This window comes from Onychomys torridus, chromosome 2 (assembly GCF_903995425.1).
Source record: "Onychomys torridus chromosome 2, mOncTor1.1, whole genome shotgun sequence".
Lineage (NCBI taxonomy): Eukaryota > Metazoa > Chordata > Mammalia > Rodentia > Cricetidae > Onychomys > Onychomys torridus.
Window position 1 is genome coordinate 32,857,729 of NC_050444.1, and position 23,348 is coordinate 32,881,076.

General features: G+C 43.2%; 1 protein-coding gene across 4 annotated transcripts in view; it reads left to right on the forward strand.

Moving 5' to 3' along the window:
* Nucleotides 1-23,348, forward strand: part of Jph1 (junctophilin 1) — an 87,916-nt gene that overhangs the window by 60,343 nt on the left and 4,225 nt on the right. For all 4 annotated transcript variants that reach the window (XM_036179839.1, XM_036179838.1, XM_036179837.1 and 1 more), the window contains exons 3-4: nt 2,251-2,369; nt 17,895-18,535. In XM_036179839.1, the coding sequence (XP_036035732.1) occupies nt 2,251-2,369; nt 17,895-18,535 (760 nt within the window). The remainder of the gene's footprint in view (nt 1-2,250; nt 2,370-17,894; nt 18,536-23,348) is intronic.

Sequence of the window (23,348 nt, forward strand, 5' to 3'; positions counted from 1 at the left end):
ATTCATTTGCGCTAAAATCCATTGTTCACTTTAGCACCCAACCCTGATTATGTAAAATCCATTGCTCATATTATACCCACCCTAATGATGTGTATTCTACGAATTTTGATGCATGTGTTCCATCCACTACAATATGACATGGAGTTGTTTCTCTCCCATAGATATGTGCTCTGTTCTACCTGTTCCCCTCCCTACTGAACCCTTGGCAGCCATGTTGGCTTTACCATTTCTGTAGTTCTGTGGTTCGCTAATTTTTTTATTGAAAGTAGATTTTTTTCCCCTTACAATATATCCTTTAGTTCACTTGTTATTAAGTGGCAGCACAGCTATTCCTAAAGAATCATCATTTATACATAAGGTAGGCTCTCAGTAAATACTGTGGGCCAGGTACAACAAAGAATAGAAGGGAAAAGATCCTAGTCTTTGCAAAGCTTACAAGACTCTAGATCCACCTAGGTTCTCGATGGGAGTGAGATGAGTCTACAAGAGTCCAGGAGAAAGTTGAGAATGGGGTGTCTTGCTAGCTAGTTCCCTGGCCTCAGGTCAGATCCTGCCTTTCCATTTTAATTCTAGTGGTCTAGCCTTGGGAACAGAGTTTCCTGGTCATCTCCAGCTGCCTCTTGTAGTGCCATTTCCTGGATCACCCTCCCCTATTGTCTGAGATTAGTATGTGCATTGCTTTCAGACTTATACCAGTTATCCATAGTCCTGCCTGGTGCTGATGAACTATGACAGGATGTCTGCAAAGGCATAAGAGTAGATACCCATGTCATTTGCACACTAGCTGAACAAGTCTTTTGAATTCAGGAAATAGATGGACACACACACACACACACACACACACACACACACACACACCAGTTGTCTGTCTGTGATCCCCAGATTCTCTTTGGTCTGGCCTTAAGGAGCCTAATTTTTTTCCTTCGTGTGTGTGTGTGTGTGTGTGTGTGTGTGTATGTGTATGTGTGTAAAACACACCATGCGTGAAGGTCAGAGCACAAATTGCAGGAGGTAGTTCTCTTGTTTCGTGTGGGTTTGGGTAATCAAACTCCAGCTGTCAGCCTTGGCAGCAAGTGCTAGGCTATCTCACTCTCTCAGGCTCAGTTCTTGTGTGTGTGCTCACGTGTCCGTGCATACAGGTAAATGTGTGTTCAAATGTACTTGTACACATGGAGACAAGAGGACAGTCTTCTGATGTTCCTTAGACACTGTCCACCTCATTTTTTAAATTGAAAATATTTTTTTCAGGCAGTGTATTCTGATCATGGTTTTTCCTCCCCAATCCTCCTAGATCCTCCTCACCTCCCCACCCATCCAATTCCAAGCCTTCTTTCTCTCTCTCTCTTTAAAAAACAGGCAAAGAAAATGCACAGATAGCATACATACATTACACACACACACACACACACACCTCATTTTTGAGATAGGGTCTCTCACTGAACTGGAACTTGGCAGAGAGGCTAGGCTAGCCGCCAGGTGAATCCCAGAGATCTGCTTGTTTCCACATCCCAAGCACTAGGATTACAAGTGTGGGCCACTGTAGCTGGCTTTTCTTTCCTTTTTTAATGTGCATCTCAGGGGATTGAACTCAGGTCTTCATGTTTACAGGGTAAGTACATTACCAACTGAGCTGTCAGCCCAAAGTAGACACCTCACTAGCTCTCCTTATCATACTGTTAAGAACCTATGGTGTGCGTCTCTTCCCAGTCACACATCTAATAGCATCATACTGATGGCCTGAGATTGGCCACAGCAAGGGTATCCACAGATGGCATTAGCAAGCACTGATGGTAGCAATTCTGCTCATTTCTTCCACTAGGTAGCCTCTCCTTAGTTGGATTCTTATCTGATTCTACCAATGGAATTTGGCCAGTGATCACTAAGCTAATTCATATGGTCAAACCCTACTGTCCATGGTTGGCTGCTTTTTGGAGTTGGGGGAATGTGATACAAAATCAGCAGAGGAGTTGGTCCAGGGAGTTCTAACAGCCAGACACAGTGTCCAACGCTAGAGACCTTGCTCACGATTTCCTTTTCCCCTGAAAAAAGGACTGCGGTGATTCACAGGTAGTTTCATCCCTGTTGTGGATGTCACTGAGGTCCCAGAGCATTGTGACACTAAAAGTTGCTGTTGGCAGGTGTTGGGCCGTGATCACGATTAATGTTTCTCTCCCTGGATCAAGGTTGGCTTGTCCATGGGTAATTAACACGGTGCTTTCTCTACTCACCAGCCTCTTTATGCCCATGTAGGACTGCACATGCCAGAGCAAAAGCTGACGCTGCTGACCAGGCTGCACTGGCTGCCCGCCAGGAGTGTGATATCGCGAGAGCCGTGGCCAGAGAGCTGTCACCTGATTTCTACCAACCAGGTAAATCGTGTTTCCTTCCTTTGCTGGGAAAAGTCAGAGATGAGCGTTTCATTTCCTTTGCCTTGTTTGTTTTTGTTTATTTTATTTTGAGAACATCATACATGAGCAAGATATCACCTTCACTCCTGTCCCACCGCCCCCACTCCTCCTGTTTCTCTCCCAGATCCATGACCTCTTGGATTATTATTATTGTACACGTGTAAATGTGTGTTACACAGATGCACACGTGGGTGCGTGTAACTAATGGTCTGTTTGGCTTTGCTTGTTTGTCCAGGGCTTACCACTTGGGGTTAGACAACCCACAGGGGAGCTCATCCATGCAGGAAACTGGTTCTCCCCACTCTCAGCAGCCAGTGACCTCCTATAACTCTTCATCTAGGTATGGGACCACATGGAATTTCCCCTGTCCGTGTTAGCACGTCAACTGGTGTTGTCATCATGAAGGTCTTGTTCAGACAACCATACTGAGAGTTCATGGGTGCATTCCCCTTTTTAGGATAGAGGAACCACTAACAGCAGACATCCTGGGCCTCTGGCTCTTACAACCTTTCCACGGTCTCTCTTTTGAAATTTTGTTGTTGTTTGTTTGTTTGTTTGTTCTCATCAGCTGTGGTTGGGGCTCCCCTTCACTGACTAGTTGTGGATCTTTGTAACAGTCTCTACCTGTTGCAAACAGAAGCTTCTTTGATGAGGAGTGAAAGCTACATTTATCTTTGGGTATACTGATAAGTATTCAGAACACATCTGGAAACTATACTAGTTTCATGCAATACTAGTAGCACATTCTCGGATAGGGTCTGTAGCATCACCACCTATGGACCCGTTTTACAGTATCAAACATGAATTCTTTCCTGTGACATGGACTTGAAGTTCACTTAGGGAGCTTTTGGTTACTCCCAAGATGAAAATGCCACTATTGCACCTTCGTGGCTTTCTTCCCAGTTCAATCATTGTTCGTGTTCACGGGCTTTCTTTGCAACTAGGTCACAGTTCTCCACACTGATTGACAGATCAGCTGCACCAGTTTACAATCCCATAAGGAGTGAATGAGGGGGGTCCCCTTTCCCCCACTCCAGCGTTTGTTGTCAGCCATTGCTCTTTTCTTGTTAGAAAGATTTTGTTGTTATTATTTTAAATTATGTGTATGTGGACGTGGGGCATGATATGTGGACATAACTGCAGGCGCCTGAGGAGGCCAGAGGTGTCAGATCCCCCTTAAACTGGCATTATAGTCAGTTGTGAGCCACCCCACACAGGTGCTGGGAAACTCAGGGACCTCCGCTAGAGCTGTGTGCACATTTTAACTGCTGAGCCATCTCTCCAGCACCACAAATACTTTCTGTTTTTCATTTAAAGAGAATTACATCGCTTTCCTTCCTACTTCTCCCACCCCCCCACCCCCGCACACACACTCTCTCAAGTTGATAGCCTCGTCTTTTTTTTTTTATTATTATATCTGTGTTCATCTCCACTGCCTGTAAAGAGATGCTTCTTTGATGAGGTGGAGTAGCTGCACTTATCCAGGAAAAGGTGTCTCGTGCACAAAGAATTCAGTTGTTTTCTCGATCTTAGCCATTTTGATTGGGTAAAACGAAATCTCAAGTTAGTTTGAACTTACATTCCTCTAATTGCTAAGGATGTTGGACATGTTTTGAGATTCTTTTAGCCATTTTTACTTCTTCTCTGGAGAACTCTGTTCAGATGCATAGCCCATGTTTTAACTGGGTTGTTTATTTTCTGGAGCCATTGAGTTCTTTATATATCCTGGATATGAATCTTCTCTCAGATGTGTAGTTGACAAAAATTCTCTCCCGCTCTATGGGCTTCTCTCTCCTTGGTTGTTTCCTTTGCTGTACAGAAGTTTTCTAGTTTCATGAGGTCCCACTTGTCGATTGTTAGCCTTAATGCCTGAGCAAATGAAGTCCTATTCAGAAAGCCTTTGTACACCTGTATCTTGTGCACGCTGCCTGTCTTCATCTAGTGGTTTCAAGGTTTTAGGTTTCACACTGAGGTCTTTGATCTCTTCGGAGCTGGTTTTTCTGCAAGTTAGTAATGGGTCTAAAAGCATTCTTCTACATGTGGACACCGGTTTCCCCTGCACCATTTTTGAAGATGCAGGGGATTTGGTTTTGGTTGTTTGTTGTTTTGTTTGTTTGATTTTTCACCATTGTCAAGTATGAGATGACTGTGGTGTACTAACTTGGGTCTTCCCTTTTGTCCCGTTGGCTGCCATGTCTGTCTTTGTGGCATTACCATGCTGCTTTTATCACCATAGTTCTGGAAAATACCTTGAAATATGGAATAATAATCCTAGCATTGTCCCTTTTGTTCTGGATTGCTTTAGCTATCTGGGGTCTTTGTTCTGTATACATTTAGGATGTTATTTCTCTATTTCTGTGAAGAATGTTGTAGAGATTTTGATTAGAAATCCATTGGATCTAGAAAGTGCTTTTGGTAGAAAGAGCCTTTTCACAAGATTAATTGTACCAATCTATGAGCATGGCAAGTCTGTCCATTTTCTAGTATCTCTTTTTTGAGAGCTTCAAAGTTTTTGTGTTGTAGAGGTCTTTACCATCTTGATTAGGTTTATTCTTTTTTTTTTTTTTTATTGTGAGTGAGAGTGTCTCCAAGATCATCTCCTCAGTATGTTTGTTGTTAGCATATAATTTTTAAGTTGATTTTGTATTCTGCCACTTTACTGAAATTGTTGATCATTTCTAAAATTTTTGGAATGTCTGTGTATAAGTTACAATCTATAAGTAGAGCTAATTTGACTTCTTTTCCTATTTGTATCCCTTTAATTGGCTTCTCTTACCTTATTGCTTCTGCTAGTGTTTCAGGCATGGCATTAAAAAGGAGTGGAAAGGATGGACAATTGTCCTATTCCTCATTTTAGTGGGATTGCTGCAGATTTTTCTCCATTTAGGAGGACACTGGGTGTGGGTTTGTCATAGATAGCCTTTATTAAGTTGAGGTGTGTTCTCTTGAGTTCTACTCTCTCTGGCATTTATATCATGAGGGCATGTTCGGTTTAGTCAGGCTTTTTTAGTTTTTTTGCATCTATTGAAATAATCATATGAAGTGAATTTTTTGTTTTGTTTTTCATTTTGTTTTATTTTTGTCTTTATTGACTTATATGCTGAAGCACCTCTCGTCTGGGATAAAGCCAACTTAGTCATGGTATGTAATTATTCTGATGTATGTCCATATTCTGTTTCCAGGTATCCTATTGAGTAATTTTGAGTCTGTTCATTAGGGATATTGGCCTGTAATTTTCTTGTTTCCAAGTTGATTTTGTTCTTTGAAAGTCTGGTAGAATCTGCTGTGAATCCATCTGGGCCTGGGCTTTTTTAGACCGAAGGCCTTTTCTCTCTTTTGAGCTCCATCTTTGTAATGGGTCTGTTTGAACTGATGATATACTTTTGGTTTAACTTTGGTAGTTCAGGTGAATCTAGAAATCTGCTTCTTTTAGGTTTGTAAACTTAATAGAATATAGATCCATAAAGTATTCTCAGTTTCTTTGGTGTCTTCTGCTGTAATATTTCCCTGTTCATCTCTGATTATGTTAATTTAATGGGGGATTTAGTGGATTTTTTTTTTTTTTTTTTTTTTTTTTGGCTAATTGGACCAAAGATCTGTCTATCTTGTTTCATCTTTTCAAAAGACCAGCTCTTGGATTTGATTTTTTATTGTATTGTTTTTCATTGATTCTGTTTCATTCCTGCTCTGATTTTTGTTATTTTTTTTTCTACTAGGTTTGGGTTTTTTCTTATTCTTCCAGACTCTTGAGTTACATTATTAAGTTATTTACTTGTTCTTTTCTTTTCTTGGGTTGGTAGTGGGAATGGGGGTGAGACAGGAACTTCCTACATATCCCTGGCCGACCTGAAACTTTCTATGTAGACCAGGCTGACCTCAAACTCAGAAAGATCTACCTGTCTCCAGAGTGCTTGGACTAAAGGCATGTGCCACTACTGGGCATGTTCTGATGTTTTAATGTGGGCATTTAGAGGTATAAATTTTCCTTTGCAGAACTGCATTTAATGTGTCCTGGAGGTTTTGTTGGACTGTGGTTTCATTTTCATTTAATCCCCATGAGTCTGTGTACAGATTCTTTTGCTGTCTAAGTTTTATTATATTACAGTTCAAACGGATATAAGGAATTTTCCTGAACTTTTTGAGATTTGTGTCCCAGGCTGGGTGATACATTTTAGAAACATTTGCATGGGCTTCTGAGTAGAATGTACATTCTTTGGTGCTTGGACAGAATATTCTGTAGATATGTTTGATATATGACACTCAATTCTGATGTTTTCTGTTTATTTAGCTAACCTGTCTGTTGATAAAAGTGGGATTTTGAAATCACCTTTTATTAACTGACTTAGTTAGTCTGTGTCTCTAACTCCAGTGATACGCTTTTAATGAAATTGGATGCATATATGTTCAGGGTTGTAATGTCTTCTTGGTTAATTGTTCCCTTGATTAGAAGAGATAAGGAGGACACTACATTCTAATTAGTTTTTCTTTGAAGGCATTTGTCAGACATAAGGAGAGTAACACCTGCTTGTTTCCCGGTTCCGTTTGCTTGGGATGCTTTTTCCATGCTTTCACTTTAAGATGGTTCCTGTCTTCAAAGCTGACTTTCTTGTAGACCGTAGAAAGGTGGATTTTGTCTCGTAATCCCAGCTGGCCTGTCTTTTGACTGGGTGGTTGAGGGCATTAATATTTAAAGTGTGTTGGTTGTGGTTCTTTTGCTCGTTTGCTGGTTTGGTTTGTGTTCTTAGCCCTGGCTTGTGTTTATTTTGTGCTTCCGTGGTTACTAGCTCGCGTGTTTTCTTCCTTTAGTCTCTTAACTACGCCTGTTCCTCTCTTCAATCTAAAATATTGCTTCTAGGATTCTCTGTATGGCTGGTTTGGTGGACATGGATTCCTTTAGTCTGTTTATATCATGATTTTTTTCCTCTCTCTCTCAGCTCTGCCTGATAGCTTTGCTTGGTATAGTAGTCTAGGTTGACATCTGTGTTCTTGTAGCACTTGGAGTCATTGTTCTATGCTCAACGTCTCCATTGAGAAGCCAGCTATTACCCTGAAGGATTTCCCTCCCATGTGACTTCCTTCAGTGCTCATCCTTCATTCTGTTTGTCTAGTGTTTCAACCGTGATGTGCTGTGTGGGGGGAGTTTCTTTTCTGGTCTTGCCAGGTTGGTGTCCTGTGGGCTTTTTGAAGGGAATGGCATCAGCTCAGGACCCCCAGACCAAGTTCTCAGCACAAAGATTTATTTGCCCCTAAGGGACGAAGGGCAGAGAATAGGAGACAAGGATGAGAGATAGCAGACAAGGAGAAGGGAAAGAGGACAAGGGAGAGGGTGCAGGGGTATTTGTCCCAGAAGGACAAAGGACTGCATCTGGATAGAGGAGGTAGACGTGGCCCATAGAGAAATGGCAGTTTGTAAAGGTAAAATGAGAAACCTCATGTTAGGATGAGGTGTTTAATTTTAATTAGACATGTTAATTGGGTGAGCCAAAGGCTTCTTCTGATTGCTGGACTTCAACACTTTGATAGCTGGACCTTGGTAGTCAGCTTCAGGAGGAGGAAGTGGCCAAATAAGGGACTAGACCTTGGTGGCTAGCTTTAGGAATATAATCTAATGGTTTTTAGCAAGGCAGAGAGAATGGGGGAGAAGGGCACGGCCTGCCAGTCTATGCCATTGACCTGGGATTCTTCTCTTTCATCTATGCCTATAATTAGAAACTTTGGCCTTTCCATGGTGTCCCACAGCCTCTGCACGTTTCTTTCATGTGATTTATTTTTATTTTTCATATTGCTTGCCTGTTTGTTCTAAATCCTCTTCTTTATCCTCCCGTCCCAATACTTGAGCTGTTCCTCTTGGGAGTCTTTGCCTCTGAGTTTTCTAATTGAGCTGTTGAGTTTTGCAATTCCATCTTCCTTTCCGCTGTGTCCTCGTCGATATTTCTATTTCTTTATCGAATTAATTTTAAATCCTGGATTGTCTTGATCATTTCATTTGGCTGTATGATGTGTTTCCTTGGGCTTCATTTGGCAGTTATTGTTACTCTCATTAAGTTCATTGAGCTGTTTGTGTGTCTTTAAACTCCTTGACTGACTCAATGAAGTTAAGATTGTTCTTTTAAATTCTGTGTCTTGGGCATCAGCTCAGTAATTCCCATTGGAGAACATGTCTAACAGATTGGTAGATTTGAGGGCAGATATCCACTGCAGGTCTTTGACATTGTTTGCATTTTTACAGTGTGACCTGGGCATGTGGGCTTCTTTTGTTGCTTGTGAGCCTGAAGTGGTGCATCATGCTAGGCTGTACAGGCTGTGCAGCTAAGCAAGGCCTGTGGGTTGGGGATGGTGCAGGCTGGTCAGGTTCCAGAGACTTAACATGCTTGATCCATGAACAGATGTGGGACCCAGGCCTGGAGGCTGGGTATGGGTGCAGGCAGACTAGCGTCTGGGGGACTCAGCAGCCTGGATCAGCACACAGGATGTGTGACTGGGCCAAGCCTGGGGGTTGAAATGGCCCAGGTGGGAGTGATCAGAATGGGCCAGTACACAGTCTGGGTATTAGAGAGGGTGTGGGCAGGCTAGGGTTCAGAGAACTCACCCGACTGGACCTGGGCACAAGGTGTGGGACCTGAGTAAGGCCTGGAGGTTGGGTCTGGCTCAGACAACGGGAGAGGAAAAGGAAAGAGAAGCACAGGTAACCTACCTCCAGATATCAGCACAGCACCCAGCACAGTATGTGTGGCCAGGGGTTCCCTGGAGCAGTCAGGACTGGGATCAGTGAGTCTCAATAAGAAGGAAGATGGTGCCATACCAGAACAACTGGAATGGGAGAAGAAGGGAAGAGGAGAGGTCCGCTAGCTACCTAGGTCTGTGCCGTACCTAGGTAGTTAGTACCTAGCAAATACAGGGCCCTGGGAGCAGTCAGGGCTGAATCTTCTCCTTCAAAGATACTATGTGTGTGTGTCTTTGGTTTTGTTTTTCTAATCTCAGCAATACTACAGAATAAGTGGGAGAAGACAGGGGGTTCCCTGAGGCTAACCAGCCAGTCCAGCTGAATTAGTATGCTCCAGGTTCAATGAGAGACCCTGTCTCCAAAACTAAGCTATGAAGATCAATTGAAGAAGATATCAAAATATCAGCCTCTAGGCTCACACACATGAGCACAAATGTGCATGTGCACACCCCCCAGTCCCCATAGAGAGGAAGGGGATGGTGAGGAGGGTGGGAGAGAAGAAGAAAGGCTGTAAAGCAACAGGTTTAGGAGACTGTTCTGGAGAGGTGTCCCACTGGGTTGCTGAGCGTCTTGGCAGAGTGACTTACTGAAGAGTGATAATGGGTGTCTTCTTTTATGTGAGTCTGATTTAAAACAGTAATACATATGTATATTTTACTACGAAAGGGACCTTTTGTATATTTTTAAGTGACCTCTGATGACTAAACTTCCTCTTGCCTTGTATCTGAGAACCTGGTGGATTAGCTCTTCCGGGGTGTGAAACACACAGGAAGGGTTCAGCTAGCAGGAGGAGGCTGGTCCTGTGCTCACAGCCATGCCACCATCTGGAGAAGCCAGACACCGGGGAGACCAGGGGCTGGGACTGCTTTGCAAGCACACAGACTTACCATTGTTGTCTGCAGATGCTAATTCTTGGCTCTGCTGTGAAGTCTGCTGCATAGCAGGGTCCCTCTAGACTTCTCTTAGGTGTTACCGAGAGGTAAATGATACTGAAGGCCATCTCAGTTTCCTAGACTGAATGCTTTTATAAAGCCTTTGTATGGTGGAAAAGCATTTTAGGGAAAAGAAATATTGTGGGAAAATGTAATTCCACCCTGCCTTAGTTCAAACAGATTCCTATAGGCAAGTTGTTCGTCAGTAATGAATGCCTTCTAGGAGCGTGAGAGGACAGTGAGCCTCTTGGAGACCCGAGCTAAGTGGGAAACCACAGTCCCCTCTGACCCATAGCCAACACTTCCTTCAGCAGCTGCACAGAAGGCCTGTTCTGTGCTGGGTACTATGGATCTTCTCAAGGGAACAAACTCATGCTTCCTGATCTGCATTTACAGGGTGATCAAATCAGATAGGCATCTGCAGAGAGACTTTTAGTACCGCTTCTCAGCCCGCCCACTTAATTTACACATCTCAGATACACATATCACCATTGTTTGAAGGCACATGCCACAGCCCTTGGGTGAATGGTGTCTGGTAGCTTACGTTTTGAACATTTTCATGGCAAATTACCTACTTTTAGGAACCGGCAATACTTACATCATGGTTAAATCTCACAGCTTCAGTTCAGAAATCTAGTATTATACGGATCAATTAAACTGCAAGATAAAAGCAGAGCTGTGTAGGGATATTAAGTTCTCAAAGGGCTAAATTCTAACCACCACATCACCCTATTAGATGTGTGTTGTGTACACATGAAGAAACCTAAACTGGAATCAATGTGAAAGAAGAGTGATTTATCCATGGAGAATTTGGGAAGACCTTTGCCCTTTGAAGCCTTAACTCGAAAATGAGCCATAGTATTACAGAGATCAGTCAAGAGACCTCAGTGATAGTACAGTTTTAAGGAGCTCCTTGTAGCATGGCTGGGTACATGGAACCATCTAAAGAATCAGTCAGCATAGGAAGTATAGAAGGAAATTGAGTCACAGAGGCAAACACTGGCATAGTCCATCCTGATCCTGTCTAGAGAAGCCTACCCCAGAGCTTGAACTATTGCAGCTACATTGATGAGGATATTTCTGATCATGGGGCAGAAGGTAAGGAACCATAGCCAAGAGGCAGGTGTATGCTCTGCTGGCATCATTGTCCTGACAGAGGAAATAGCTCACCTGATGCCATTACATAGTCAATTCTCATATTTCATATTGGTGAGATTCCTCATCCTGATTTCACAATGACCAGGAAGTCGTTGCCCTCAGGAGTGACGTGTACTGGTGATTGCAATAAAAGTTGTGTACCTTGTGTGACCTTCACATTGCCCACAGTAAATGAATGAGTTGGCCTTACAGTATGGCATGTCAGTCTTAAGGGTTTCACAAAGGGGAGTCTGCTCCAAGCACTTGGTGTGCTAAGACTTCAAGTTCCCAAGCCAAAAGGATGATCAGGAAGAAGTAGAAGAGATTAGAAAATGGGGGGGGGCGGCAATTGAGAAACCATATGTGCATGGCTCTTCTTCCCACTATTTGAGTTAGTCTCAGTCGTGATTTTTGTGGGATAGTGTAATGTATGTGCATGTGTTTGTGAATGTTGGCTAGAGATTAATCTCCCTCGATCACTCTCCCCCTGATTTTTTGAGTTGGGGACTCTCGCTGAACCTGGAACTCACAACTTTGGCAAGACTAGCTGACCAGCAAGCTCCAAGGATCCACCTGTCTCTTCCTTCTCAGTGCTGAGACCACAGGCAGAAGCCACCACACCCAGCTTTTTACATGGGTGCTAGAGATCCAAATTTGGGTTCCTGCACTTATGTGGCAAGTGCCACATTGAGGCAGCTCCCCAGCTGCTTCCATAAATCCCCTTATCTCAGTTTTATTTCCAAGTCATATTAAGTAAGGCATAGATTATTTTTGCATTTATCAGTGGGTCTGGGAATGAGTTAAATAAATTGAAACACCACCTTGGACTGTGGTAAATTTATTAATTTGAGCCCTCTTGGGAGAGTGCCAGCCTGCTTCCCTGGGCAACATCCTCAACAAGCTTTGTCTTCCTGTGTTGAAGTGTGTATGCTCACACACAGCACCACTGATTATTTACAATAAAAGTGAAGCCTGTGATCTACGTTACTAAGTGTTAACTGTGCTTGCATTTCTCATGAATTAGAAGTCAAGGTAGTCTTCATTACTAAAGGCCTGTGCCAGTCACTAATGTAAACTGTTTTGGTTAAGTAAAGGGAAGCATCCAGGAAGAGATGACTTCTGAGCTCACCTTCCAGACTTTAAATTCTGAGTGCTTTTTTGTCTTTCCATGAAGAAGGGAGACTGAATAGTTGACTGGTAGATGTGAGTGGTGGTTCCTGAGCCTTCTGTTTATCCTGACCATGCACTCCTGTGTATTCAGTTGCATAAACCTATCCTGAGTGACAGCCACTTATGGGGTACTGGGGTGGACATCCACAGCTCACAGCTGAGAACTCTGGTCACAGGCACTAGTACTGGTACAGATGGGACTAGAAAGTCCCTAGGGAAAATAGTGTTATTTCCACCGGTTATGTCCTCTCTTTAGAATCTTTCACTGTGGTCACTTTTTCCTCGTTGGCGGCCTTGAGAAAATGATTGATTTCTGTTGAATGATTCCTGTGGCTGCAACTAAGCTTTTGACAGGGCAGTGCCCTTGCAGACATTTGTTTGGGGGCAGCCCAGTAAGACCAGCCCAGCAAGGCTCACTTCTGAAGCTCAAACTGGAGTCCTTGCTGCCACCATCTATCTGCCAGTGTCTGCTTAGAGCTTTTGTGCCACCTGCGAGGCCTTAAGTTTCTGTGATGGTAATGGCAGGCTGACTGTTCACGTGTGGAATGTTGTAAACCAGGTGACTTTTTCTCAATGTGAATCCCCAGTGGGGGTAAAAATCTCTTAAGATTCGTAGATCTTGCCTATAAAAATATGACTGTCTGCCAGTTCCAACTGCCAAACTCTCAACGTTTGTTATAGTTTCCCTCTCTGGCAATAATGGCTGGTCCTGATCATGAGCTGCCACCGCTCACCAGCTTTATGTAGCTGGCATTACACTGTACCACACATTACTACACAGAATGAGTAGTAGGCACAACGTGTGCCTTCCAAGAGAAAAAGAGTCCAGGAAAAACCTCTGTCCACTGCATTACATTAACTGGCTTGTTTAAAATGAATTGAATCTTGCTCTGGAAAAATCTAGCTGTGTATCCTCACATTTGGCCAGTTCTCACATGACTATGCCTTGTTGGAACCATTTCCCATTTGGATATAGCCGTGTAAAGCAGGCATGAGGTAGAGGCCTGTTCGATACCCGTAATTTTTGCATGATTTCAGTCTCTTACATCTGGTATGTAGAATCACCTGGAGCATGCAAATTCTAATGTCTACGCTTGGGTTTCTGCTTCCCATTAAGTTGAAACCTCTGGGGTGCATATGATAAGACCTCAAGTCTAGGAACCACTGCTTGAGACTGCAGTTCTGTTTTCCTTAACCACTCATTTTCCTGTGCATAAAACGAAGCAGTCTGAAATCTGAATGTTGGTGCCCAAATATACTTCCACCAGTCTAGTAATATCTGAATGCAGCAGGTTTTCAGCAACATCAGCAACCCGTGATAGATGTAGCTCAACATCTGCAAAAAGTCTTAGAGTCATCCTAAGAGACCATGCTAGACACACCTTCCCTAATACTCCTAAGACAACTGTCCAAAGAAGCAATATGGCAGGCTTCTGAAAGGGACAGAAGTGACTCCTCTGGTCTCTGGGAGTTAAGTCAGGAGTCACATTCAGTGTAGTCCAAATTTGAGTTTCACAGTTATTGCAACTTCCTCAACTTAGCCTCCTGATAAGATTCATAAATATAAATTCATATGTAGAGGTTTTGGGGGGTTTGTTTTTTGTTTTTTAAGTGTTTATAAAAAGCATTTGAAATTATGTTCATATTCAAGTGTTATTTTACATATGTGTGTATATGTATGTGTATATATACACACATACTAAAGTATATGACTTTTTAAGTGTGGTCTTGGGCCAGCATCACCAAACAGGCCAAGTTTCTCCCCAATAAACATCCTCTTGCAGCTGTGGATGTTGGCACCAGCCCCATCCTCCACAGGGAGACATTTTGCTGGGATCTATCAAGGAAACTCTGTTGTCTACTTCCGATCAGCTCCCCATGATAAGTGAAAGGGGATCAATGGTCCCCAGGAGAAACCCAGTTCTTAAGGGCAGCATCATGGCCTCACATTTCTAAAGGAAACATGCTTTCCAACACCTTTACTTCTCAAAGTTTCGTGGCTATTGATGTTTTCCTTCCATCTTTTAGAATGTGTCACTGATGCTTCACAGCATCCATTATATCTTCACTCTTTCCTGTGTGTATATGGAAGTTCAATTTAATCTTCAGTGGGTCTTAATTTTGATATAAAGATTTTGGCAAGTGGTTTTTGTAAACATAAGTTTGTGCTTATCTGCTGGATTGAAGTCCTAAGTACTTAGTCATTTGTGTAATCCATTCAGTGTTGTGTAGATTAAATTAGAACTGTTGGCTCCAAGAATCTTGACTATTATAATTATCTTTGCATGGTACAGTCACTACAGTGCCTAGAATGGTATGTTCAGGAATGCTACAAAATTGAATAGTAGTGAAGGACAAATAAAAACAATTCTAATGACACTGAGTAGAGGGCTGGAGGGTGGTAGGGGAAAGCAGATAGTATGCCACACTCAGGCTTGCTCAGAGCAGAAATCACAGAGGGAGAAGGACTGTGAACATACCTATGCAGTAGAATTATAAAGGCTTTCTCCATGCAGGACAAGTACAAGTGAGCTTACATGGTTTTAAAAGAGGGCCAGCATGGTGGGTATAGCTCAGCTGTACAGCATGAGGCTCTGGGCTCAATGCTCAGCAACTAAAATAAACAAATTCAAAAGCAGGAGTGAGTCTGTCGATGGAGAGTGGAACTCTTGTGCTGTTGCTTCCTGGAGGTGCTGTGCCCAGCCCAGAGCACCAAGGATGAATTCAGAAACAAAGACATGGCCTTTGGGGTGGTAGTTACCCCTTTTCCTCACTCAGGAACTCATTCCCCTCCCTCTTCTACAGGAGAGTTAAAACCACCAGCTTAGAAAAGAGAATGCTTACCAGGCAGAGTGGTGCACACATTTAATTCCAGCACTCAGGAAGAGGAGGCAGACAGATCTCTAGGTTCTGGGCCAGCCTGGTCTACATAGTGATCTCCAGGCCAGCCAGGGCTACATAATGAGACCATGTCTCAAAAAGAAAAGAAAAGGTACTTAACCAAATTGTTGGTTCAGGAAGGAAATGTCAATCGTTGACAAGTTTGGGGATGCTTTAAGGCTGTGAGATGGTTGTATCTTCTGGAGAACAGAAGTTGAGGTGGTAACTGTTGTGTTCTGGCTGAATCCATCTGCAAGGGTACACTGTCAGAAAGCCTCACCAACATGAACCCAGAGGTGAGCTGAACAAGGAGGACACCTACAGACATGCCAAACTGGACCGGGAAAAGCCCAGAAGGCCTCAGCCCTCCACAAAGAGCTGTGGGCAACTAAGAAGAGCTGGGAGCAGGAGAGTTGGTCCTTCCCAGGAAAGAGCGCAGTAATTGACTGTCCAGGTGCCAAACCGTCAGCCCTGAAAACACACATAAGAAACACTATACAGTCTTAAAGGGTTACAGTTAGGAATATATACATACATGCAGTTACCATGTGTGGAAAAAGGAGGCATGAATGTGAAGGAGAGTGGAGAGGGCTATATGAGAGGGTTTAAAGGGAAGGAAAGGGGGAGAGAAATGTTGTAATTATAATCTCAAAAAATTAAAAAGAAAAAAAACTGCCTTATGTGCGGCATTGTGCTTTATCGTAAAGGATCCCAGGAACTGTGTGACTTGGCTTTTCGGCTGTTCAAGCTGTTTCCACATCAGTAGACTGGGGATAATATCTACTTCCTATGACTTGGGTGAGGCTTTACATTTCAAGGGGGTGAGAAAGCTTTATAAAATAAACAGCAACCATATCACTATAATTTGCTAACTCAGACTACCATGGAAGAACAATTAAAAGTGTAAATGTGCAAGTGTGTTTTCACAGTTAAGGATAATTGTCCTCCAGCCCCTTTGTATCTCTTTAGTTGAGAATAAGAGATGGGGTTGGACATAGGAAGGAAAAGGAAAATGAAGTGGTTGGTGTTGACAAGAGCTGGTTGGCTCTCTGACAAGCTAGTGGTTCTGGTTCCTCTCATAATGACATCTGAAAGTGTGTCGCCTTCTGCCCATTTACAAGAAGATGGCCACTCTGCCGAGTGCGGCTTTGACTTCACCTTGTGGTATTTAGAGTGGTAGCACATTACATGGTTATGGGGAAGGGCCACGAGCTAACACACCCTTAGAGAAGGCACCACAGTTGAGAACTGTGTTGACTCCCTAGCTTCCCCCGTCTCTAGACCATTGGCATCAGTAAGCCCTCACAGCCTGTGCCTTCATGCCATGCACCCTCTTAGTTTATGAGCTGGTCAATATAAAGAAACAGTGGAGCAGGTGGTTTTTTTGAAGTGTGTGGCTGTGTGTAGGTATTATGTGGATGTGTGTGTGCATGTAGAGGCTATGGACAGCATCATATCATTCTTCAGACGCCATCCTTCTTGTGGGACAAGGTCTTGCTAGGACAGGGAGCTCACCAGTTAGGCTAAGCCAAGTCTCAGGACCGTCCTGTCTATCATGCCCCTCTGGTGCTGGGATTGCAGGTTCACACAAGCTCCCCTGAATTAACCCAGGTCCTCATGCTTTTCTAGCAAGCACTTTATCTACTGAGTTGTTTCTCTCTCTAGTCTCCACTTTCAAAAATAAATAATTCTAACTTGATTTTTTTAATTGTTATAACTGTTCCTGAAGTATATTTTTAATAAATTAAACACAGAACCTGAGACTATATAGCCAGAGATGACCGTCATGTCACGGACACTGCTGGTAACATGGCTCTGTTGTGAATGAACTGCACGGACATTATTCTTTTTTTTTTTTTAAGATTTATTTATTTATTATGTACACAGAAGAGGGCACCAGATCACATTACAGATGGCTGTGAACCATCATGTAGGTGCTGGGAATTGAACTCAGGACCTCTGGAAGAGCAGTCGGTGCTTTTGACCTCTGAGCCATCTCCCCAGCCCATCCTGGATGTCCTTTTTTTTTTTCCAGAGCTGAGGACCAAACCCAGGGCCTTGTGCTTGCTAGGCAAGCACTCTACCTCTGAGCTAAATCCCCAACCCCACAGACATTATTCTAAGGAGCTCAGCTTAAAGGCAGAAGTTGTTCCTGACCAAAAAGTTCCAGCAATGGTTAAAAATACCTTCTCAGCAGGCTCTTCCTGTAGATCCCTTTAAACTTCTGATCAGACAAAATTAAGATTATTTCTTTATTCAAGTTCATGTTTCCTGTGCTTTAATTATCCTAATTGGGGTAAATAAATTTATTGGTTAGAATTTCTATCAACCTGAGTTCTGCTCTAAACCAAACAACCATGTTCTTCCAATAAGAAATGATAGAAATATTGGAGAAGTCTAAACTTTTTTATCTTTTATGGATGTCAGTGTAATATAAATAGTGATAAGTTTTATCTTGAAAGCATTTTTCAGTAATAATCTTTTCCTTGTGCACTGAAACGTGCTCACACTGTATAAATATCTTTAAGAGGAGGAACATCGGTCCCCCTTAGCCAAACGATAGTCACCTAGATTGCAAACCTTTACAACTTGCTTTTTTTTTTTTTTTATCACCTTCCTTTCCTTTCTGTTCCTCATTTCCAGGCCCTGATTATATCAAACAAAGACTTCAGGAGGGGGTAGACGTTAAAGAAAATCCAGAAGAAAAGGTACCCGAAAAGCCACCATCACCAAAGGAATCCCCACATTTTTATCGCAAAGGCACGACACCCCCCAGGTCCCCTGAGGCAAGTCCCAGACAGAGTCACTCTCCCCAGCCTTCCTCCCCAAAGCCCATGAGGAAACAGAACCCCAGCTCAGGGGCCAGACTCAGTCAAGACAGAAGGAGCATGACCGAGGAGCAGGTGACAGCCGTTGTCAATAAGCCCTTGACATCAAAGGCTCCTTCCAAGGAACTCGGAGCAACCGTGCCCAAGTACTCTGGCCGCCACCATGTCCCCAACCCCAGCAACGGGGAGCTGCACTCTCAGTATCACGGCTACTATGTGAAACTGAACACGCCCCAGCATCCTCCAGAAGATGGGGAGGATGAGAGTGGAGCCAGCCAGGCTTCCTCAGCATTGGTACACAGGCCATCACCTAACAAGTGGAGTCCCTCTCAATCTGTGACAAAACCAGTTGCCAAAGAAAGCAAAGCTGAGCCTAAAGCCAAGAAGTCTGAACTTGCTATACCAAAGAATCCAACAAGCAGTGATTCCTGCCCTTCAGAAAAAGAAGCCAATTCAGTAAGTCTCGCAAGAGCCCTTCCCTTGGGTTTGTTCAGGGAACAGTATGGGGTGGGCAGTTTTCCATCTTGGCCACAGCTGGGCTGACAAAGGTCCACAGGGTTGTTAGAGTCGAGCAGAACATGTATGTTTATAGCTCATGACAGGGAAGAGTTCTCTGGGCAGGAATCCTGAGCCTACTCAGCCACCAACTGCAGACAGTCCAGATGGGGCTAAGGCCTGGCCAACCCAGGATGGTCTCACAGGTTAGCAAGTATTTATCAGCATGTCTTGGTGAAGTTCTTAATTAATCTACTCAGCGGCCCCTAGAAGGGAAACATGGCCACTACCCATAGCTGGCGCCTCTCTGCTTAGCAACTAGGAACTCTGATCCTTCCTTTGGCTTTTTACACAAAGGAACATCATTAGCAGCCATTGTAAATTCTCATAAATATGTAGTCTATATTTTACTTAATGCACCAGGCTCTGCAATAAGAATATTTTTCTTCCCAAATGAGGAACTTTTTACAACAACATCATTACTTTATAACTCATCTCTGAGTGTGGATGTTCCCAGGCTCAGCTGTCTGATAGGTACTAGCCATTGTTGATGTGTCTTGGACAGGTAAAAAAAATTTTTTTAACCAGTAAAATCTGTGTTATTGATAAATGTCTACTACATGTTTCTTGACATGACATTGATTCAGTAAGGACTATATGGAACTGGGATTTTATCAAGTTCTGTAGAATTTATGGGATCTGATTTTTATTAGAATTCTTTTTTTAAAGTGACTGATTTAAAGTAAATTGATATATGAGCTTGGTTCTATATGCCTCAAGGCGGTCAGGTTCACTGTGAAATACACTGGGAGTAAGACACAGCCACTTGATAGGTACTAGCAGTTTCAGAAACATGTATATAAAGGTTTGAACTAGAGTCCTGGGAAAGTAGATAGATTATAGACTAGCCAGCGGTTTCTTAGTTTTGTTCCATTTATTCATAGTTAAACAATTAAAATTCATCTTTTGAATTAATTTATGTTAATTTTTGCTAATATATATATATATATATATAATATTGGTTCTTTTTTCATTCTTCACGTTTTCATTAGCTAAATATAAATTAATCAGATCCAACTAGACAATAACTTCCTGAGAGCCAACTTCTATGGGAGTAAATGGCTTTTAAGACACACCAACATAAGACATTTGAGTATTTAGTAAGCATTTGTTTTTTTTAATGTTTGAACAATGATACAGCTCATTATCTGTTATTCTGATTCTACCACTATTGACTCATTGCATGAAATAACTACTTCTCAGACATTTAACATGAATATTTATGAAGAAGGTTTCATGGATATTCCATTTGCCCTGTTTACACAGTGGCATTCCATCAACATCACATTTTGCCTGTCCAGTAGGGCATTTAATTTCCCAAATGCCACAGTGGAAGTGTGTGTCCAGCACCCCCTCATCAGTAGGTGATAGGGGAAAGAAATACTACTGCTATTCCCCATAGTAGTACTATGTGTTTGCAAACTCGCTACCACTGTAATTTATTTAGAAAAAGCATAGGTTTTACCAGTGCATAGAACCTGCTGGTTCTTGAAGGAAGCCAAGCAACTTCCAGCTCAGGTCCACTGATCGAAACCCAAGCTACATATGTATGAGATGACCTCAGCAGCCCTGCATCTCTCTTGAACTTCAGACTGCCCTGTGAATGATCATCCAGACCTGGAAGGCAGGATTGCCTTGGCCCTCCATGTGAAATGCTGCCTTCCTAACAGCAGCAGGAAGCTGCCTTTCATTGCTAACACCAGCCCTCTTCCCTGGAGTTAGGAAGTAACACATCACCATTAGAGTAGTCAGTGAATGGCCATTGAGACAGTGGAGTGCTGCCTACTCTTCTGAGAAATCAAGAGCACTGTGCAAGTTCAGAGCTTATAATGAATACTTTAAAATTCATAGAAATATCCACACAAGCACAGGCATGCAGAGGGTGCCCATAATCAATCAGCTGGTACTCCTTGTGAGCAGCTGGAGAAATTGTCATGTTCTTAATGCAGTACTGAGTAGAGTAAATGCTCAGAGGGTGTTATTATTGTCATTATCAACGACAGACTGGTTGAAGTATAAATAGTTCATAAATGGTTTAATACATTCCATTTCTTCATGTTCACCCTGGATGTGGAAATGTAGAAACTCTTGTGGGACACAGGTGAACACTTAGAGAAAATTAATTACTTAACAAACGTAAGAGGTAGGAGGTAGGCTTGTGCAAGGATTACAGCCCTCCAGGAGAAACTTGCGACCCCTCCAGGGTCAACTTGAGCTGGGTATCTTCTCATAGTTGGAAACCCTCTGTTTTATTTTCCAAAGGTTTCTTCTGATCTGTACTTAGCGTCTGCCCAGCTGCTCCCTGTCACACCTGTCCCAGTCAGTCTGGACAAACGGGACTAAGCTTTTCTTCATTTTGCTATTTTAAGCCACCACGGGCCACCACAGTCGTATTTATGGGACTTCACCGTAAAGCTTTTTCACCCAGTCGCCTGCCTGCCTAAGGTGTCTGAAGAGAACCAAAGTCACAGCTTGGTACCTGCCACTTAAACATAGAATCCCAGATTTTCCTTTTCACCCGGCTGCTGCTGGAGCCTCCCGATGCTGGTCTACACCCATCTCCCCTGGGTCGTCTTCTAATGGCTTCCTAAAGGGAGCTACACTGGGGGAGTAAAAATGCCTGTGTATTGGTGCATGCACAGGGTAGATAGGTGTGTGTGCTCAGTAGGAAATACATACTATGTATTTTTCATTCTGAAAAAAGCATTCATTCATTATTCATTGACCAGATTACAAGCACAATGAGATGTGGGCCAAACCTTCGAAGAAAGAGAGTAAACAAGGTGCTAAATTCAACCCAAGACAATCTACAAATCCAGAAAACAAATCAGGTCAAAAGAGTTCACGTAAACTCTCACAGCAGCTTACCAGGGTTTACAAAATGAGAGTCAGAGATTCACACAGAGCTTACATTTGTTTGGTTTGGTTTGTCCTTTGACTGGGACCCAGCCCAAGGCCTTCCGTATACATGCTAGGTAAATATTCTGCCACGGCACTACACACGCAGCCCTAGCATCAGTTTTTGATGTCGGTTTTAAAGGGACTCTGTGATTCTGTTTGTCCTGGGTCCTCTTCAGACCCTGAACTCCATACAGTTTTGTTCCATGCTTCATGCACCCATTATCTGTGAGAGGAATTACATCTACAAGCCCCAAATTGAAGCAATTCCAAATCATCTGCACACTTAAGAATACGGTCTGATTGAAGCATACAGTATCGCTAACATTTCCATACTCTTTATGCTCAGTTGGGATATTGAATTTTTTCCTCTGGTATTTTGAGCTCCAGGAGTTTCTATGTCTCCAGCTTGCCCTGGTTGAGCAGTTGCATAGAGTCGAACTCGCCATTTATTGCAGGGAGCCTTACTCTGTAGCCCAGCCTAGCCTTGAACTGATGGCATTTCTCTGGTGCCGGCCTTCAGGCCGTGAGGATTGCAAGCATGAACCATCGTGCCTGGCCCACCTATTAATTGAGTAGCTGGAAGTTAGTAAGGTTTTGTTTCTCTGAGAATTACAAGCGATAGATGCAAATGTTGCCTTGGAGAGAACCTCATTAGGAATGGTTTTTAAACTAAGGTCTGAGCTTTAGCCACGTTAGAGAACAGAGCCCAAAGCACCCAAGTGAACAGGCTGACATTTAAGTCTGGCTCAAAAAAACCTTGATTTGTAAATAGTCTGTAAGTATTCTAATACACTTATCCTCCTGAAACCCTCTAGAATGCAACTAATAATCTCGTGTGAAGAATAAATAAAAACTAAGTGATAATCTACTTAGAGATGCTTAGTCTGCTGCTTGGCATTTAAACCCTGGTTTTTCTTCCATCTGCTTGGGGCTTAAGAAGTGGGGGGGGGGTGGCTTCTTCTTGTTGTCTCTCCCTCAGAAGGCCCTGTCTTCAGTCCCCACACCCCGCTTTCCCAACAATTCATGTGTTCTTCAATGCAGTGACGTCACCTGTTTTGTTTAGCATCCAGACCACCAGTACCTAGAGCAGTGCTGGACACTGGAGGGTTCTCCTTCAGCACTGGCTGCGTGGAGGAACTAGACACCCCAGGAGTCAGGCACTGGGGACACAGTAAGGACAAAGCCAAAGCCCTTGAGACTGTGGAGCTGAGTCTGGGTGGGAAGGTGACAGTGTAAGGACAGATGGCAATAAAATGTGACCAGTGTTACGACAGAGAACGCACAGAGCACCCTGACCTCCACCAGAGAGCCGTGGCCCATGAACACAGGGCAGGGACGTCCTTCAGTCAGTGGTAGGTGACTGAAGCTAAGCTCCAGCCTGGAAGACGAACACTTGAAGACTCCTTACTCTTCAGTCCTGTCATCTTGTTTGAGTACACACTTGTGTGGTACTCAGAGTGTAACTGCTTCCTTTTGTGTAAACTTAATTAGAACAATTAATTTTGACTAGAGAAATGGCTCAGCAGTTAAGAGCACATGCTGCCCTTGCAGAGGACCCAGGTTCAAGTCTGAGCGCCCACATAGAAGCGCAGAAGTACTTGTAATGCCAGTAGACCCAATGCCCCCTTCTGGTATCAACAGACCAACCACACACATGGGCACATGTAGATGGCACAGTAGTCCTTGTAGTCACAGATGAACACTGGGGGACTCGGGAATGCTAAAGACACAGGATAGTCTCCTCAAATGGAGAGAAGTATAACCTGTTTTCTGCCCAGGAGGCTAAGAGTGGATGTGGCTGACAGCCTGGTTA